This window comes from Numida meleagris, chromosome 27, assembly GCF_002078875.1.
Source record: "Numida meleagris isolate 19003 breed g44 Domestic line chromosome 27, NumMel1.0, whole genome shotgun sequence".
NCBI lineage: Eukaryota > Metazoa > Chordata > Aves > Galliformes > Numididae > Numida > Numida meleagris.
The window spans coordinates 2,802,894-2,821,858 of NC_034435.1; the positions used below are offsets into that span (position 1 = coordinate 2,802,894).

The window sequence follows — 18,965 nt, forward strand, 5'->3', positions numbered from 1 at the left end:
CCCCCGTGGGGTCGGACGCAGAGCAGCAAACCCGCCCCGCCCCGGGTGCTCCGCGCCGGGAGGAACCGCGAGGCTCAGCCCGAGGTCACGGCTCCCGCATTCAAGAACTCCCCAAATTCCAGAACTCCCCAAATTCCAGAACTCCCCAAATTCCGGAGCTCCCCAAATTCCGGAGCTCCCCGTATTCAGGGCCGGGCCATCGGGGAGCAGCGCTGTGCCCCTGCCCCTGCGCGATGCCCTCGTTCCATTTTCGGCCCTTAAGTGGGCAAAAATCTCCTGGCGTATTTAACGTTAAATCCCGACTCGCTGCGCTTTAAGCCGCTCTGCCCGGGCCCGGAGCTCAGAAATCCCGATGTCAGCTCCGTTCCGACCCCCACCCGGCGCGGCCCCCTCCCCGCGTGGACGGGGACAGACAGACAGCGCCAGGAGCGCTGGGTTGGGCGCAGCTGCAGCTCGGGATAACTGCACGGCAGCCTGAAATAAACCCCAGAGATGTGATGCTGATAAAAAGAAACTGCGGCTCCAGCCGAGGTTCCCTCCTCGATGCTTGGGGAGGGGGGGGGAACACGTGCGCTCCTTTCCCTGCGGCGCTGGGAAGGGCTCCGGGCCGCGGGGCCGCGGCTCCGCTTCGTGGCACGGGAGAGAAGGGCAGAGGGGCTGTCACCCCCCGGGGACCCCGGCCCCTTCGTCCCCGCAGCCGGCGACCCCTGAGCGCTGCAGAAATCCCCTCGTGCCGCTGCCAGCGCCGGCAGCTGGGGCCGGCTGCTTCCTCCCGAACTTGTTTGTCCGGGAACTCTTGACCCGTTTTATAACGGAGCGTTTAAGCGCCTTTGGCATCGCCTCGCTTGCGGAAATCCCCTCCTTTTTCCCTTCCTGCCCTCCCCGTGGCCCCAAACTGGATATAAAACCGATCTCCATCCCAGCCCCGCAGCAGCCGCCCACTGCAGCCATGGGGCCGAGTGCTGCTGCCGGCCCCGTCCTCTCCCTGCTGCTGCTGCTGGGGGCCGCGGTGCATGGTGAGCGTGGCACGGGATGGGGATGGGGACAGAGCAGAGCGTGGGGGGTCTCGGGGGGTTCGGTCGGTGGGGAGTGACCCCGTCCAGGGGTCACAGTGACGTGGAGCAGCATCACCCCGTGCTTTGCTGCGAGGGAAACTGAGGCAGGATCCCCGCACTTAGAGCAGGGAGATCAGGGTGTGGGGAGCGCGTCCCCAGCGCACGAGGGGTCCCGCACTCCGGTGCACCCCCCTCCACTAACGCTGCCTCTCCCTGCCCTGCACCAGCGCAGCCCCGGGGTCGGATCCTGGGGGGCTCGGAGGCGCGGCCCCACCTGCGGCCCTACATGGCCTCGCTGCAGCTGGACGGGCAGCACGTCTGCGGGGGGTTCCTCATCGCCCAGCAGTGGGTGCTGAGCGCCGCGCACTGCACCGAGCAGATGTGAGTGATGTGAGGGGGCTGGGGGGGTGGGGGGGGGGCTGACACCCGGGCTCTGCAGACCCCCCCCACCTCTGTGACATCCCCCCCTCCTCCCAGGGGCGGTGAGCACTTCCAGGTGCTGCTGGGAGCGCACTCGCTGACGGAGCCGGAGCCCCACAAGCGGCTGTACCGCGTGCGGGCACAAATCGCCCACCCCGGCAGCAACATCCACAACAACCGGGACGACCTCCTGCTGCTCCAGGTGGGCTCCCCCCCCCAGAACCCCCCCCACCACCTGCAGTGCCCAAACCACCTGCACTCTCTGCTTGGGCCCCTTTGCATCCCATGGAGCACCCTGTTCCGAACACCTCCACCCATCGCCACGATGCCGACCTCCAGCTGCATCCTTGGGATTGGGGGTGGGGAGGGGGGGGCTGCAGGACGGGGCCCAGCTGGGTGCCTCGTCCCCCTGAGCCCCCCTCCCTTTTGCTCGGTGGCAGCTGGAGGAGAAAGCGGAGCTGAACGAGCACGTGCAGGTGCTGCCGTTCCAGCGCGAGGACCGGGACGTGGCGGCCGACACGCTGTGCGACGCCGCGGGATGGGGCATGGTGACGCACAGCGGGAGGAAACCGGACCGGCTGCAGCAGGTGCAGCGCCCGGTGATCAGCAGGGAGCTCTGCAACCACCGCACCCGCCACGACCGCACCATCACCGAGAAGATGATGTGCACCGACTCCCGCAAGAAGGACACCTGCAAGGTCGGAGCCACGGGGGATTCGGGTTGGGGGAGGTGACCCCGTCCGGGGCTTGGGAGGATGTTGGGGATGTGGGGTGGGATGGGGCTGCGTGCCCGGGGTGTTGGGGTCAATGCGTCCCTATGGGGCCGGGGTTTGGGATCGCTGCTTCCCGCAGGCCTGGCTGAGGAGAGGGGTGAGGGCTGGCGGGGTTTGGGGGGGGGGACGGCTGTGACCCTGATCCAAAGCAAAGCTGCACCCTGAGAGCTGCGTGGCACCGAGCTTTGTTCCCCGCAGGGTGACTCCGGGGGCCCGTTGGTTTGCAACGGCGTGGCCGAGGGGGTGGTGACGGCCGGCTCCCGCGTCTGCGGCAACTACAAGAAGCCGGCCATCTACACCCGCATCGCGCCCTACGCCGCCTGGATCGACGGCGTCATGGCCTCCAGGGATGGGGACACGGATGAGGACGTGGCCGCACGCTGAGCCCCCACCCCCGGGCACAGAGGGGACGGGGACCCTGACATCCTGCTCCTGGAGTGGGTGCTGAGTGATGCCCAGGGATGGGGGGGCACCGCTGCAGGCTTTGCTGCACACATCTGTACTGCAACCACCGCAATAAAGCAATGCCAATTGCTGCAGGCAGAGCTGCAGGGGCTGAGCGGGGTGGGGGGCGATGTGGGGGATGCTGAGCTCTGGGGGTGGCACAGCCAGGACAGCCCCGTATCCCCATCATCCCCATCCACACCTTGGGGTCCCATCCCTCCATGCACAGCTGTGTGCAGAGACCCAGCAACCCCTGGGGGACCCCCACACCCCCCCTTAAGCCCCCCAAGAGGGGAGCACTGCACCACGCAGTATGGCAGGGTTGGATGCTGCCCAGCAGAGCAGGGACTGCTTCCTCCTCCTTGTGCCACAGGCATTAAATAACCCCAAACCCCTCCCCGAGAGAAAGGAGATGGGCAAGGACGCGCAGTTGATGAGTTTTACTTACAGGGGAAAACCCGCCCTGACAAGGAGTTGTGGTTTTCTAATTAACCATCTGACTGTCCTTAATTACCGGAAGAATAGGAAGGCGCAGACCAGCTCCACAGAAAAACATCAGAGCTGAGAGCCGAGCCCTTCACCATCCGCTCAACTTTCTCACTAATAAATGAAAACCCATTCCCAGAGGGATGTGAATATGAAGGAAGTGGCACGTTCCTTCCCTTCAGTGCTCTCTGAGGGCACCCAGGGGCATCGGGCTGAGCAGGAATTGGGCCAAGCCCCAGCTCAGCTCCAACCACCCTCACTGAGCTGCCAGAAGCACTCAGATTTCAGGCTGAGCTGGGTGCTAGGAAAGCTCTTCCTCCACCACCTCGAAGCAGCCGGCTTCGTCTGAAGCTGCAGACTTACCCCAATCTTCATTAACCCAGGTTTTGGCCTCTTGTGTCCATAAGAACGGGAGGGAAGGTTGAAAACCATTTGATTTTGCAAGGGATTGCAGCTCCTTTCCTAAGAGCGATGCAGTTAACACCACTTCCCTGCTCCTCTGGTGTTGAAGCACCGGGGCCCAACCACAGTCACGTGAACGAGTGCTGAAGTTCTGAAAACAAACCCAACATTCTGTACGAAATGAAGGGGAACTTTTATTTACAAAAGAGCTGCAGGGATGGGTTCGCTCCGGGCAGCAAGCCTCGTGCTCCTGCTCCTCCAGAATCGCTCCATTCATCAGAACACGGATGTGGATGACGATGGAGTCTCCCAGCAGAGGAGCCAAGATCACTCCCAGCACGGAGATGCACAGGGAAACAGGATGCAGCCCATGCCACGCTTCCCAAGCAGCCCACAGCAAAGGAGAAACACAAGGAACTTCTAAGTGTTCCTTCTGCTGTCCTCAGTTTCTCTCTGTGCCCTCAAACCCCCCTGTTCCCACTCAGCCTGTGCCATGGCTGCTCTGCGTGGTCAGCCCAGAGACACACGAGGGCAGCAGGTTTCCCTCCTCCCTGGCCCTTGGCTTCCAGCTGACGTTGCCTTTGGTGGCAGCGGGGAAGCTTGAAGGGCTCCCTTTGGGCTCTACCCAGTAAAAAGCTCCTTTCCTTCCTCCCCTCTTTTCTTTTTAGGGCACAAAGGGGTAAAGCTGAAAAACCAATGCAAGGAAAAAACAAAGCGCTTCTCGCCAAGCGCTCGGCACTGCCTCCCAAGGGCTGCGGCTCCTCGCTCCCAAAGCACTCTGAGCTCTTCCACTTGGCACCCGTTGCTCTCTCCATGCCCCACGCAGGGGCTCTCAGGAATAGCTGAGGGGCATCCTCCTCCACAGCCCCCCACACAGGCAGTTTTTGACCCAGCGCTGCTCCCACTGCTTCACGGCCGTGACTTTGTTTGGAGATTTCAGCATCGTCACGCAGCCACACCTGGAAAGGCAGAAAGCAGAGAGGTACAGCCCAGCACTAAGACAGGGAAGTGCAGAAAACGGGGCAGAGATGCTGGCCCTTCTGGTCACACAGCGAGCAAGGAGGGAGGAGGAAACCAGCTCGTGCCGTTTGCAGGTGATGTTTCTGAGCACTGAAAACCTCTTGTCCTAAATGTGGAGAGGTTATCCTGGAACAGAGGGCTGCCTTCCACACAACAGCCCCCAGCTGCTCTTTATACATCAAACAGCAGACACTCAGACTTACAAAAATGACCTGCTACAGAGACTTCCTATTAATTAGAATTAGAGCTAATTCAATCCCACGATGAGACGGATGCGCGCCCACCGCTTCGATGCTGTTTCGCGAGGGGACAGCACAGAAGAACTTCAAAAGCAAATGGAGCAGGAAAGATCACCCCAAACCAGCCCCATACTGCCATTATTTGCACTCACCACCTCCTCCCCAAGAGCAAGGGGCAGCAGCAGCCCTGCAGGCTGAGCCAGGGAGCTCCCATCCCTCATAAAGATCCTGCAGGCAAATTCTGGGCTCTGTTTGCCCGTGTAATCTGCCCTCGTGTGTATTGCTGTTACAGCAATATCATGTTTATCCCACGGTGCAGCGTTCAGCCTTTAGGTGAAGGCTAGTTCAAGCACTGACAGTGAGGAATGAAGTTCATTCTCAAAGAGCTGTGGGCACTTTGCAAGGCGTGGTGGTAAGGCTTTAAATTTACCAGCCACGCTGCGATGATAGTAGCAGCTATCTTGAGTCAGCCGTGCTGCTCTCCAGCAAGCATTTTAAGGCTCTCCCTCTTCCAGATCAGGGATATCTTAAACACAACCACAAGTGCTTTCTTTAAATGCAAGTGGTAGCGCCACAAACGAGAAGCCTTAATTTAGAAGCAGCATTTCCTCCTGCAGGCATAAATCACATGAGAAGTTACTGGGATACCAGCTGGGATGGTAAACAGAGACTAAGGGAGCTTCTGAACGACAAAAGGCAGCTTGAGCTCCTGCCAAGACCTCCTCTGCATGGGAGGGATTACGCTCGCATCACTTACCTGGTACACGACTTGCACTCTTCTGTTGGGTAGGCTCCTAAATGAAGCCTTCTCAGATGATCAATTTTGGGCTGACCAGGTGCCCTAAGAAGGAAGCAGAACGGGATGGTTCCTAGGGTATCATTTTCTAAAAGCTGTTGCCAGGACAATGGGCTGCATTTCAATGGGCAGTGGGGCCCAGGCTTTGACAATGCACTCTGTAAAGTGCCACTGGATTCAAAGGCATGCTGACATAAACCTAAACACAAATTAGCACTTCTCCTCCTCCTCCTCTTGCCGTCTCATTTCAGTTCTTTAACTCACAAATGGCTGGGAATTTAAGAAACGAATTCAAGCACAGAGGATAAACTCTCACGTGACACGGGCACCCCAGATCCAATGACCCCTCAGAGCTGGAGAGATCCCAACCACACCACCTATTTGTTTCAGATCTTTGTACCTTACAAAGGCATCAAACTGGGAAGAGACGGGGTGACCAATGAGCCCAGGAGCTTTCCCAAACTGCAGCCTCACAAGCTGTTTGTTTTGCAGCTTGCTGATAATGCCATCGTTGATAGGCAGCCAGTCAATATTGGGAATGAGCAACTGGCTGGGCAGGAGGCAGCATTCATCTATCAGGGTATCATCTGGCTCTGTGATGTGATTTTCTTCACGACCTGCATGGAAAATGAAGCAGAAAGAGAGAAAAGCGGCGTGATCTTTGCATTTCTCGTTAAAGACTGAGAGAAGTGGATGCAGTTTCCTCCTCCATCCGCCAACACAGCACACAAAACAATCCAGTTGGCAGCTGCACTTGCCCTTTCTAAACACTGCAGACCCACTCAAGAGTTACTCCCTGCAATTATTTCCATCACGCACAATCCAAATTCGGGAAGATCCTTTTGTTCGGGGAAAACTGGCAAACACTTACAGCACAGCCAGAGTTTAGTTAGAAGCCTGAAGAGCAGGGACATGCTGTCCTGAGTGTCAGAGGTTGCCGTGTAGACGGGGAGGCAGCTTGGCTTCAGCAGCCCCCAGATACGGATCACCACCATCAGCTCCCTGAACATGCCCAAGGATGCTCCATCTCGCAGGAAGCTGTGGCCCGGCCGCACAGGAGAGCCCTGCAGAGGGGAGAAACATCTTGGGATCAGGGCTTAAACTCAGCCTGCTAGAGCTGCTGGTCCATTTATAGGACAGAAGACAGGCTTGTAGAGGATGCCACAGAGGTTGGAGGCGTAGGAGGTTCATAAAAGACTGCTCTTGGAAGCCCAGGCTCTCACCTGGTTCGGAAGGCTGGCCAGTAGATAGAGCACAAAATCTCCCACCCACTGGATGAGCTGCTGCAGAGATTGAAGTGTGTTCATCTCCAGGACAAACTCTTCTGTCTTTAAGTTGATCATCACCTTGTCAATGTCTGAAACAGAAGCCAAGCACCTGGTTTAGTCAGGAGATGGACCCACACTTCACCCTGTGCCCCTGCGGTGCAAAAAGACATCACTTTCCTCTTCCTCAAACCCAGGGAGCGACTGTGAGCTTACGACATTTTACATCGAGTCTAAAAGGAGAACGACCTGACACAGAACACTCAGGAAGCTGGGCCTGCCAATACCAGCAATCCCCACCTATATCCGTGATCTTGGAGCAGACCTCTGTGAGTCGGTCCCCAGGACTCTTGTCTGGGGTGTTGAGGAAGTGTGGGCGCAGCAGTGACTTCAGGGTGCAGCTGATGGCAATCAGGAACAGCTTGGCATGGTAGTCACAAACGCGGGCTATCGTGCTGGAGGAGAGCTTGCAAAGAGATGCCTTCATGGCAACAATGCGTGTGGCAAGGACCTGATGGACAGAGGCACGAGCAAAAGAATCAGGAGTGAAGGTAGAACTTGCATCAGCTCATAAAGCAAACTGCTTCATTCTCTGTTCTCCGTCTCTGCTACAAGAGCAGCTGGAATAGCGAGCACTGTTTTGTGCACGTATGAACAGTTCTGTTGTTCCCAGTATGCTGGCAGAATCTCTGTCAAAAATGGGCTCTAATACCTCGCCAGAACTTTCCAGCAGGTAGAGATTAGTGACAACAAACACTGTGTCAAGAGTGCTTCTTCACAACCCAAGCACTGCCCAAGCAGAGCATTCAAAGGCAGCACAGCCAGGTTGTTACAGCCCTCTCCTGTGTACCCCTTGCTGAGACCTCTCCCTTTGCCCACCCCCTCTGCTGGAAGCCAGGGAGATTCCACTCCTGCTGACCTGCTGCAGGGCTGCACTCTGGCGTGTGTACTCTTCGTGCAGCTTCTCCACCAGGTTTTGGACCATGTTGGGCTGGACGTGGAGCAGGATGTCCCACCAGTCGTAGCCAGTCACCATGCAGTACTCCAGCAGGAACAACAAGTGACGGAGGGAGGTGTTCATGTCCAGCACATGGCCCATGGAGGGGGAGATACGAAGCATGCTCAGCTGAATGGAGGAGGCAAAGGAAAACCCCTGTCAAGAACTGGCTTGAAAACTTCCCACAAAAGCTACTGCACGGCACAGGGTGACCTGCAGCTCATTGCTGGCCTGAAGATACAATCCCTGCAGTAAATGGATGCAAAGCACCTTGTTTAACACGGATCACAAAGCTGGAAATGACATTCCCAGAGTTTTCCTGAACGATCCATCACCGTTTAGAGAGAGAAAAAGAGATCCTAGGTGAACAGCCCCCATAACAAAGCACACTACCTTCCCATGACTATCAATGCCAGCCAAGGCCAGCGACGTCCAGGAGAGCTGCATGGCTTTGAAGTGAACTAGGGGCCCAGTAGTTCGTTGCCTTTTGATAGTCTGCTCATCCACCGGGCGCTGGGAAGAAGAGCCATGGAAGACAGCCATCATCTGCAGGGACAGGCGATGAACAATGTGGACGCTGCCATCGTGAAAAGCCAAAGCCAGACCTGGGGAGAGAAGACAACCAAAGCTGAGCAGGCAACTTCTGGTGTAACCCTGACCTCATCCAGCAAAACGGCCACTGAAAGAGCACGTGGCAACAACGCAGCACCCGAAGGCTGTGGGCTTGCAGGCACATTCATGCCTTGAGGCTGCACCAGCATTTCACAGAGGTATGCATCCTCCCATGGAACTGAGACAGGATGAGTTTCTGTATTCATGTCTCATACATGTTGTTCTGAATTTTTCCTTCAGCTACGAAGGAAAAGCTCAGAAGACGAAGAAGGAAAGTTGCAAGGCAGAAGCCACATACTTAAGAGAAAAAAAAACAGAGACTCCTTACCCAGTCCAGGGAAGAATTTGGTGTCGTTTGCCACCTTCAGATCAGTATTTGTGAGGGAGATGGGCAGCTTTGGCAGGGCCACAGCAGAAACACGATCCAAGTCATTGGTGGCAGAGAGAATTCGCCATTTCAGGATCATGGGTTGCTTGTCTCCAACTTGGAAAAATACAAGTGAGATATCTCTGTCCAAAGGGGTCAGAAAACTGTGCCCCTCCCTGACTTCTGCCCACACTTATCTATGTAGACCAGTGTATTCCCCCCTGTATTTTGGGCTAGTGCTTGGCAACCCTGCACGCAGCAGGGGGGTTGAAACTAGATGATCTCCGAGGTCCTTTTCAACCCAGGCCATTCTATGATTCTGTATTTCCCTATTTTTTTTTTCTGAGCTCAGTAACCGCACAAATAACCACTTGTTTCGCTATATCAGATTTGATGGAAGGCTCTGCTGGTGGTGATTAACAATTCTCTATGTTAAAGAATCCTCTGCAATTCACCGGAGCAAACAGCACAGATTTGATGCTGTTATATTTGAAATCAAGTGGAAGAGATGTGCAGACAGGGTAGCTTGACGAAACTACCTGCACGCTGCACAATTTTTCCCCTTTAGAAAACTCAGCTTGCTCTGCTCTCAGCAAGAAGAGTGGTTGCACAGCAAAACAGAAAATGCCTTTTACTGAGTGAAAGCAACAGCTACAAACCACTTCCTGGAAACCATCCATTTGTTGCCTAAGATGCAAACAAATGGATGGAACAGAGCGTGTGGCCGAGAACACCTGAAAAACAAATAAATATTTGATATTGGATCGGAGTCCCTGCCTTACCACGCTCATTCAGACCACGCTGCCATTCTTAAGAGTACACGGTGCTGGAACTCACCCACAGGAGAGATCTGCTGGAAGATGTTGTTGACAGGCAAGCCCTCTTTCCGGAGAGACCAGCACTCCACAATGCTGTTGTTCTGGTTGGAAGCACAAAGCAACACCTGCAGAAGGGAGAGCCAAACTTCATGCAGGCACAGCATTCACGGTAGGGAACATTACCCAGTAGCATCTTCAGTCCTTCTCCCTCGCTGCTCTGAGGCTCTGTTTCCTAATTAGCTTATGCTCCACTAATGAAAAGCAGAGGATTGTATCAGCAACACATAATGGTGAAGTCCTTAGCTAGAACGAAAGAGAGGCAGAACTCTGCAGTGTTATCACAGCCTGTGCTTCTTCATATCACTAATGATCTTATCTCTCACAAATCCATAACCTGACAATGCTGCCCCATTCATCACGGTCTAAATGTGAAGAGAAGGGCAGGAAAAGAACTAACTTTGAAGCCAAAGCAGACACTGTGTTCTGCAGCACGGCACTCAATCCTAACCACAGAGAACAGGAGAGAGAAGAGTTTTTCAGCTTCATTGAACCACTTAGGTTTCCACAGTCATATTCCCAACGCCCTGGCAAATAGAGTTAAGGTGCTAAATTAAGTCACATGGATCAAGAGCTCCAAGTGTTCTGGAGAGGGACAGCTTTGAAGCTGAGACTCAAAGATGAAAGGCTTCGTATCTCAGAACCTCCCTGACCTGCCCAGAACTCCCACAACAACCAATGGCAGAGCCATGAAATAAACACAATGCATCATCAGGTTAATGAAGAATGGGGCTTTTCAAACAGCTCTTCCAGCAACTGGAGGGCTCAGCCACGACACCCCCAGCTCTATTAAGTGCAGTCTGCTTGAATGAAGCTCAACAAGCAGCCACTCCAAAAACAGCAGAGAATCACAAAGGGCACTGCAGGACATGATTGCTCCCTCCTAGAGCTGTGAGACGAAGCCAGGGGAGGAATAAATTGCTGTCTCCTTTGTTATTCACTTAACTCCTGCTCGTTTCAACAGCAGATGCTCACCTGCTCTGACATGTCCCGAGCAAGGAATTTCAGGTGAGTGATTGCTGGGTACTTGTCCTTGCGGGCAGGGTCCGTGGTGCAGCGCATGAAAAGGGAAGGTAGGATTTCAGTGTCTATCTTGCATTTCTCATTCACCACGCTCACGCAGACCTTGTAGAACTGGACAGGGGAGGCACTGCTGCCATCCGACGTGGCCACCACAATGTTTCCCCCACCAGTGAAGGCGACATCTGCCAAGGCCACACGGCAGCGGAGGCGGCACAGGCTTTCTGTGGACGTCAGCACCTGCCCGTTGGGCTTGAGGAGGGAGACAGTCACCAGACCACTGATGGTCACAGCGATCCAGCCCTCCATGGGCTTCCCACCAAACAGCGTCAGCGACGGAGAGAATTTGACCCTGGAAAACTTCTCCCCGAAGTTCGATGCTCCAGACTGTGAATGAAGATGGTAACACAAAGAGGTTAGCACCCGATGCCTGCAGCGCACCCACAGCTGCAGAGCTCTGCTCCCCAAGTCACTGCAGCACGGTCAGCAGAGCTAAACAGAGCGCAGGCATGGGGCCCATGCACCCAGCTCTGCGATGTGGCTGTGGCAAAGGCTTCTCCCCAAGTTATAGCAGTACCAGCTGCTGCCCAACACAATGCACAACCCCATCACGTTTCTGTGCCTCGGTTTCTCCAGTACTAAAAGGGGAAAACACTTCTCTTATTGTTACACCGCAAGAGTTAACACTTGAAAATGCAGAATGTTAATTTGTACTTGACAGACTTTCTCATTTTTGCTTCAGAATTAGACACGCTTCTAAACCAGCAGCTGATCTACGTGCACACACAGCTCCCGTTACCAAATCCCTGGAACAAACCTCCTTACCTCAAATGTGTTTCTTCAGAAGTACCACTTGTAGGCAAGCACGTGCTTTTATCTCCATTTTACAGCCATGGAGATTGAAACAGGCAGACTAAGACAAGCTTAAAGCACCAAGAGAAATGAGGCACCCTACCTGTATTTCTCAGCAGGAGCTAGAAAACTGACTTTCAACTTGAAAGAGCCCCCTACCTGACTTGCCCAGCGCTATGGAAGCAGCCCACAGCACAGCAGAAATGCACAGAGGGGTTTCCCAGCTCCCCCACCAACAAGCCAAGCCAACCCTCGACAAACCTTCTCCACGTGCAGTGCCAGCTTCACGCCATTGTGCAGCCAGGACAGGGCCACGACGGGGTCTCCTTCCACCATGCTGCCCACGGTGTTCTCCCAGCTGTTGGCCAGGTGGTCGGTCATGCTCCAGCACTTGATGTGGCCGTCTGCATCCGCCGAGAGCAGCCGGGAGCCTGCAGAGACACAGCCCTGTAAGAACCTTGGGTGCTGCCAATCACTGGCCAAGGAACCAAGCCACCTTGTGCAGCTCCAATGGAGCCTATTACTTTGTGGCTGTGAAGCAATGCCAAATTACATCGAATCCCACAGCGGTGCTGTGGGAAGCGCACACAGAGTGGCAGGATGGAGGAACGAGGACAGGCTGAGAGAGATGGGGCTCTGCAGCCTGGAGAAGAGAAGACTCCAAGGAGACCTTATAGCGGCCTTCCAGGACCTGGAGAGGGCCTGGAGGAACTTTTTATAAGGGCAGGTAGCAATGGGACGAGGGGAAATGGTTTTAAACGGGAAGAGGGTAGATTTAGACTGGATATCAGGAAGAAATTCTTTACTGTGAGGGTGGTGAGACACTGGCACAGGTTGCCCATTGAGGCTGTGGATGCCCCCTCCCTGGAAGCACCCAAGGCCAGGCTGGATGGGGCTGTGAGCAACCTGGTCTAGAGGGAGCTGTCCTTACCAACAGCAGGGGGTTGGAAGGAGATGATCTTAAAGGCCGCTTCCAACTCAAACCGTTCTATGATTCCATGGATGAGAAGAGCCTGAGCTCACCCGACTGATCCCATTCCAAACAGGTGATGGCTTCGACGTGGCCGGAGTTCACGGAGTACACGTCCCACGGATGCTCCGTGTCGATGATGTGGACCATGTGGGTGAGATCTGCACGAAGCGAGAAACGAATCCCACACCGTTACCGGCGGCACCCGGGCACCCGCAGCACCGCAGCAAGGACAGGGGCCGGGAGGGAGCGCTGTCACTTTTGGGAAGGACGAGGGCCGAGGCACCGCGGGGCGGGGGGGGGAGGGGGAGCAGAGAGTGGGGGTGGTGAGGGCCGCACCGCGCTCCTCCTCGTTCCGCAGGTCGGTGGTGAAGGCGATGAGGTTGCGGCAAGACCAGGCGCACACCAGCGGGATGGACGGGCAGTGGTCGCTCTTCGGCCGCTTCTCCCACTCGCACACGTACGCCAAATCCATCGCTGCTCCGGGGGCAGCGGCCCCTCGGCCCTGCCGGGAGGGCTCTGGGGAAGGCCCCGGCGCAGGGCGGGGAAAGGCCCGGAGCGGCGCCACACACGCGCCGCTGTGCAAGGACCCCGCGGGCTGCCCGCGCCGCGCCGCTCTCCTTCAGGCACTGCCGCGGACAGCCCTGGCGGAGGTCCTCACTGCCGGGTGTTAATTTGCATAAGGAGCTACCAGAAGCAGTACGGTGCGAGGAGTGAAAAAAAGATTTCGAACGTGGAAAGATTGCGGCGAAAAATGTAAGAATTAGGGTGTTTCCAGTTAAAGTGAATGTGTTGCAAAGCAGCGGTGTTTTAGGAAGGGAAGAAAGAAGTCACTCTATCCTGAAGAAGATTAACTTATAGGACTTTAAATACCCCTGTGGGAGGGTGAGAAATCGTGCTCGCTTCGGCAGCACATATACTAAAATTGGAACGATACAGAGAAGATTAGCATGGCCCCTGCGCAAGGATGACACGCAAATTCGTGAAGCGTTCCATATTTTTTTTTCTTTCCGGAGGGGGGGTGGTTACAAAACCTCATCCCTTTTAGCTCAGCACCAGACCCCAGGCCCACCCCGGCCCCACAGCCTTCCTTCCCCTCCCAGAACCCCAACGCACAAGCCGCAGGCATTTGGAGCACCACATTTTTATTGTCCTGGCATGAACGCCACCCGTTTCTGACGCACGCACACGCACACAAACACAAGGCACCACCCTTGCTCACACCCCAGGCTGCTGCAGGTGGCTGCACAAAGCACACACCTGGGGCGAGCCATTCTCCCTCCCCCCCCCCTCCCCCCCCACATACAAATATACACATAAAAAGACAGCTATATTACATTTAAAAACAGCCCTGTTCCATGCAGGCAGGGCTGCGGCCAGCCAGCTCCAGCAGTGCCTGAGGGCTGCGCCTGCCATGGAGGTGTCAGAACGCAGGCAGGGCCGCCCCACGGGCCCCAGGCGCTTCCGCTGGCTGAGCCCAGAAGCATCCAGCCCAGCAGCGTGCCACGGGCCTGGCATCATTAAAAGCACACATGCTGCGGGCGCACGGACAGGGCCAGGAAGTGTGACTCCTGCCAGGACCCAGCTGCAGCCCCACAACACAGCGCAGCACTGACAAGGAGGCTCAGCCCACTCGGTGGGGAAAGGATGAGCCCCATGTGCAGGTCACAAGGAGCGGGGCCCATGGAGGCCGTCAGCGGGCAAGCAAAGCCTTCAGTGTGCTGAGCATGGGGCAGGGCAGCCCCTGGCTGTCAGCTGAACTGCTCCAGGTAGTCCGAAAGCAGCAGCTCTGGGGGCAGGAAGACGTGGTGCTTGTTGCTCACTTTCATTTGGCGTTTCCCTTCGATGTCTGAACCTGGGGGCAAGATGGAAGAGTTAATACAATGCTGCAACTCACAGCCCAGCCCCTCTCAGCAGCCCACTGGGCCCTGTGGTTCTGTTTCATGCCTTGCAGAGATGAGCTGCCACCTCCAGACCCCTCCCACCAGCACCCACTTTGCTTCATACTATCAGGGCTCTCATGCTGTTTTGAACAAACAGCTAAATCCTCTGCAGAGACAGAGCTTCCCTCCCCTGCCGTGGCAACAACACCTCCAGAGAAACCCACGGCCAGGCTCTGTGGGAGGAGGCAGTGCGTGGGGCTGAGCACAGTGAGCTGCTTTGGGCCAACTGAGACCAGAAACAAGAGGGGAATGTAAGCACTGCTGCATGTGGCATCAAAAGGTAGAGCTGCTCTGGCCATGGTCCTGGTCCAGAGGCCACAGCCTGGTGCAGGGAAGCAGCAGAGTATGGTTATCTGCAAGCTGCAGGGAGAGGTGGGGCCAGGGAAGGCAGGGAGGAAGAAGCTAGGCTGGAGAGGGGAGATAGCAACTAAAAGTAAAAAACAAAAAACAAAACCAAACATGAGGCTCTTACTGGCAGAGACGAGGTCCATGTACTGGCAGAGTGCGTGGAGCAGGAGTCGCTCAAAGCTGGGGGAGGCAGGGGACCAGGTTAGAGCTGATGTGCTTCACACCAGCACTGCCCTTCCCTGAGCTGTGCCAGGGAGCCCGAGGATCAGAGCGGGAGCACAAGGAGCCAGGAGCCCCATGTGGGGTTGCCCCAGCTCTGGGCTCAGTCCTCCCTCGTGTGCCCACGACAGGGATACCTGTTGTCCATCAGTGCCGTGTACACAGAGTGTGGAGTGACAGAAAAGAAGGTCAGCAGCTCCTCCTCCAGGCACTCCAGCATCCCCTGCAAGGAGGAGCAAAAGAATCAGTGAGGAGAGGGCAAATCCCTCTCCTCAGAGGACAGTATGCCATACCCAAGCTGCCTGTCCCCAGGTAGCTCCATGCCCCACAGCTGGAGGGCTTTGCCTTTGAAGAGCTGCAGTCCCAGCCAGCAAATACTTGGCTATCTCAACCGTTGTCCCTTGCTACATCCACACAGCCCAAAGCATGGCAGGAGATGCAGGACAGAAGGGAGGCACGTGGCAGTGAGGCCCAGAGCAGAAGGGAATCCAGCCCTGCCAGCTCCACACTTCATGTGCCAAATGCTGGCATCGTCCCTCACACGTGAAGCAGCAACAGCCAGAATAGCCTTGAGCCTTGCATCTCCTCCACTCCTGACAGCCAAAGTTCAGCTGGAGTGAAGCTCTCCAGAGCACTGTGACCCCAGAGACAAGCAGCAGAGTCTCAGTTAAGAGCAAATTGAGAAGATGCCAAGAGGCAGGAGAAGCTGAGGCTGCTTTTAGAGACAGAGCTCTAATTAGAACACGGAAAACAAACAGAGCAGGAAAATAGCACCATTGAGAAGGGAGCAGGGAGCCAGGCACCCTGGGCTTGGGCACAAGGCCACTGTGTTGCAGCACGAGTTTGCCTGCTTAGCATATTATGCAGTCTGACCTCTTTCAAAAGGCATTTGAGTTTTTCAAAGCATCCATGCATAGACAAGTCTGAAGACCCCAAAGGTTGGACTGCTGCTCCAGTTGGCGAGCATGCTTGGTTTCCCCATCACTTACTGAGCTGAGACAGGGAAGCAACCAGGTAAAAAACACCCTGCAAGTCCCAGAAAACCTCAGCTAAACCAGGAAAACCTCTCTGCACAGGGAGCTGAACATCTGCTGCCAGCATGCCACTGAGCCATGGGTCACATGAGAGCAGGTGTGTATTCCCAGGAACTCAGCACCCACCCGCAGCTCAGGAACAGCACCAGAACACGTCCCAGTGCTCTGCCCCCACCCCCATGTCCCCAGCTCACCATAGGGATCCTGCCCCGCTTCAGGGTGGAGCGCAGGCGGCGGCTGATGCGCTGGAAGCACTCCTTGGGTGTGTAGGCAGGGTGCTCTGGAACCAGCGGAGGGAAAAAAAGAAGGGACTTGGATGGGGTCTGCAGCCCCACAGCACCACCTCACCGGGGCACCCAACGTGCCTCCAGGACCCCAGCCAGCCACCATAGCCATGGATGGCCCACACAAGCCCCCACTCGGGTTCATGATGGGGTTTGTGGGGCCCCTAATCCCTCCAGGCGTTGTCATTCCCTGGCCCTGCCAGGGCTGGATGGTGCAGGGAGCACCTCAGGGAAAAGCACCCTTCCCAAAGCACATGCAAGGAAGGGAAGGGAGAGGCTCTCCCCATCCGGCACCTTTCCACTTCTCTTTGTTCTTCAAGGGCAGCTTCCTCTTGTGCTTCTTCCTGGCCTCCTCCTCCAGGTAAAGCAGGACACGCTCTTGCTCTTCTCCTGACCGGTTCATGAAGTCATTCCAGATCTGACAACACAAGCACCAAGCCCCACTGCAGACATCACGGGGAGCTCCCCGGCACTCCCAAGCCTCTGCCTCGAGGAGATGGATGTTTGGCACTCAGAGCCAACAAGAAGGTGGTTTTCTGCAGGGAGTCCAATTCCTGACACCTCCATCCACGCAATCCAGCCAGATACACATCAGGCTTTCTAAGCCTGGATTGAGTAAGAGCAGAAGAGCTCCACGGCACGCAGAGTACACAGAGACCACATGTATAGCCCTGCAGCCAGAATTCCGAACACCTAACACAGGAGAGGTGCCAAGTCTCAGAAGACAAAGTCATGGAGCAGGTACCGCAACACCAGCTGGGCTGTACGGAGCAACCGAGGTGTTTAGCAAGGGGCCTAGTGTGGAGGAAGTGTCACAGCTCCCTCAAGATTACCCTCTGCAGCTTGCCCAAAGCTGTGCAAAGAGCTCCAGCAGCACTTCAAGTACTGCAGGGACAGCAGCTGACCCCAAACCAGCCAAAGCACAGCACCCACTGCCAGATCAGGCACGCGCATGGGCTCTCTCAGGGGGATGCAGGTAGCCCCTCTGTCTAGGGCAGCATGGTACGAGCACCCCATGCCCTGACTGGGAGCAAGATGGGCAGCCACATCCTACCTCCACGTAGGTCTCGTTGCTGCAGGCCTCGGTGAAGATGCTCGGGGTGGCAGAGTGGGCGAGCTCTGCCTCACTGCTGTTGCCACATTCATCTCGCTCCAGGAGCGTCATCAAGTAGCGAGCTGGGGAGGAAAGCAACAGCAGAGCCCCTGAGCCTGGGGGCAGTGTCCTCACAGAAGCCCTCACTACGGGCAGCGCAGGGAATCAGGGGCTTGGGGTAGACTGCAGCCACCCAGTCCTTACTGTTCTCCAGCCTCTGCAGGCTCTTGCGCCCCTTGGCTTTAGGGATGAGGTCAGAGTTACGGATGGCCTTGTTGATGTAGTACTGCTTCCGCTTGGAGGGAGAGAAGCGCTTGGACGGGGAGCTCTCCAGCGGCGGCAGGCAGTCCTCAATCCTCCTGCGGGGATGTGACAGAAGGGCTGAGCTCCTGAGACCCCTGGGGCTCACAGTGACAGCACGGTAGTGCAAACTAGCTAGCCTCCAGCACCAGGAGCACTACTGCAATAGAGCAACAATCCTGAGCTCCACCGATACACTCAGAGGCGTTTGACTTTTATTAGGAATGATTACGTAGTCGGGGTGTTGTTCAGACGTATACACAGTTTAAAGAATGACCATAAATTGGCTGATTTAACACAAAGGTTCAACTGAATTATTAGCAAGAAGCTCCCCGGGCACCTACTGCAACTGGTTTTGCTCTTAACGTTCACTAAAGTCCAGCCAAGCACAGGAAGCGTCACTATCTCCTGGCTTGCCCTTTGGCCACTTGCTAAAGTCTCTGCACCACCAGCTTCCCCCCTCTGGTTTGTGAGGATTTCCTTTAGCGCAGCAGTAGGAGAGGAAAAAAAAAAACAACAACACAACAAACGACACAACAGCCAAACAAACAAAGAGCAGCTGGACGGGCCCAGCCAGGCACAACGGCCCCGCTGCAGCTCAGGGGCCCACGACAGCCGCTCAGGGGCCGGGGCACAACCACCCCTCGCAGGGCGAGAGGCCGCGGCCCACCCCCAGCACCCCCAGCCCCTGACAGCGCCCTTCCGGGTGCGGCCCCGGTACCGGCGGAGGAGAGAGGCCGGGGATACCTCGGCCCAGCTGCCCCCAGCACTACCCGGACAGCCCCGCCCCGCACCCCCTTCCTTCCCACCACACTCACGGGAAAGGCTCCGGAGAGCCGCACCCCCCCGCGCCGCCCGGCAGCACCACCATGGCTCGGCCCCGCGCCGCCGCTCCGGCCTTAAAGGGACCGCGGAGACGGGCCCTGCTCTGTCCGACAGGAAGTGACGTCACCAAGGGGCGGGACCTGGGCGCGCTCGCCCACCCCGCCGCGAGGCGGCGCTGTAGCAGCGCCCCGAGGTCGCCGCGCGGCTCCGCGCCGCGATTTTGCATGCGGCGGCCGCCGTACGCCAATAGGAACGCGGGGCGGGGCGAGGCGGCAGGGGAAAGCCAATGAGAACGCGAGGCGGGGCGGAATGAGGCGTGGCGGGAG

General features: G+C 56.5%; 3 protein-coding genes across 3 annotated transcripts; 1 reads left to right on the forward strand and 2 right to left on the reverse strand.

Annotated features, from left to right (window-relative positions):
• On the forward strand, nucleotides 867-2,788 carry CFD (complement factor D). The gene is made up of 5 exons (XM_021378478.1): nucleotides 867-1,016; nucleotides 1,283-1,436; nucleotides 1,533-1,677; nucleotides 1,916-2,173; nucleotides 2,447-2,788. The coding sequence occupies exons 1-5, from the start codon at nucleotides 950-952 to the stop codon at nucleotides 2,630-2,632; spliced, it is 810 nt and encodes a 269-aa protein (XP_021234153.1). The 5' UTR covers nucleotides 867-949; the 3' UTR covers nucleotides 2,633-2,788.
• On the reverse strand, nucleotides 3,750-13,194 carry MED16 (mediator complex subunit 16). Its single transcript, XM_021378449.1, has 14 exons — nucleotides 12,933-13,194; nucleotides 12,647-12,754; nucleotides 11,885-12,054; nucleotides 10,727-11,158; nucleotides 9,714-9,819; nucleotides 8,838-8,993; nucleotides 8,291-8,502; nucleotides 7,820-8,026; nucleotides 7,201-7,411; nucleotides 6,859-6,992; nucleotides 6,507-6,699; nucleotides 6,036-6,252; nucleotides 5,597-5,680; nucleotides 3,750-4,539 (listed from the first exon to the last, which is right to left on the reverse strand). The coding sequence occupies exons 1-14, from the start codon at nucleotides 13,066-13,068 to the stop codon at nucleotides 4,413-4,415; spliced, it is 2,493 nt and encodes an 830-aa protein (XP_021234124.1). The 5' UTR covers nucleotides 13,069-13,194; the 3' UTR covers nucleotides 3,750-4,412.
• Nucleotides 13,699-18,880, reverse strand: R3HDM4 (R3H domain containing 4). Its single transcript, XM_021378472.1, has 8 exons — nucleotides 18,633-18,880; nucleotides 17,719-17,873; nucleotides 17,476-17,597; nucleotides 16,716-16,839; nucleotides 16,332-16,417; nucleotides 15,241-15,326; nucleotides 15,009-15,064; nucleotides 13,699-14,448 (listed from the first exon to the last, which is right to left on the reverse strand). The coding sequence occupies exons 1-8, from the start codon at nucleotides 18,863-18,865 to the stop codon at nucleotides 14,345-14,347; spliced, it is 966 nt and encodes a 321-aa protein (XP_021234147.1). The 5' UTR covers nucleotides 18,866-18,880; the 3' UTR covers nucleotides 13,699-14,344.

Excerpts from the sequence above, each read along its gene's own strand:
- MED16 (XM_021378449.1), bottom strand. The coding sequence starts at position 13,068 with ATGGATTTGGCGTACGTGTGCGAGTGGGAGAAGCGGCCGAAGAGCGAC. Across the intron at positions 12,055-12,646 it reads TTTGGAATGGGATCAGTCGG|GCTCCCGGCTGCTCTCGGCG; the intron begins GTGAGCTCAGGC and ends GTGTCTCTGCAG. Across the intron at positions 9,820-10,726 it reads CTCGGGACATGTCAGAGCAG|GTGTTGCTTTGTGCTTCCAA; the intron begins GTGAGCATCTGC and ends TCCCTTCTGCAG.
- CFD (XM_021378478.1), top strand. The coding sequence starts at position 950 with ATGGGGCCGAGTGCTGCTGCCGGCCCCGTCCTCTCCCTGCTGCTGCTG. Across the intron at positions 1,437-1,532 it reads GCGCACTGCACCGAGCAGAT|GGGCGGTGAGCACTTCCAGG; the intron begins GTGAGTGATGTG and ends CCCTCCTCCCAG. Across the intron at positions 1,678-1,915 it reads ACGACCTCCTGCTGCTCCAG|CTGGAGGAGAAAGCGGAGCT; the intron begins GTGGGCTCCCCC and ends GCTCGGTGGCAG.
- R3HDM4 (XM_021378472.1), bottom strand. The coding sequence starts at position 18,865 with ATGCAAAATCGCGGCGCGGAGCCGCGCGGCGACCTCGGGGCGCTGCTA. Across the intron at positions 16,840-17,475 it reads GCAACGAGACCTACGTGGAG|ATCTGGAATGACTTCATGAA; the intron begins GTAGGATGTGGC and ends TTGTGTTGTCAG. Across the intron at positions 15,065-15,240 it reads ACGGCACTGATGGACAACAG|CTTTGAGCGACTCCTGCTCC; the intron begins GTATCCCTGTCG and ends TGCCTCCCCCAG.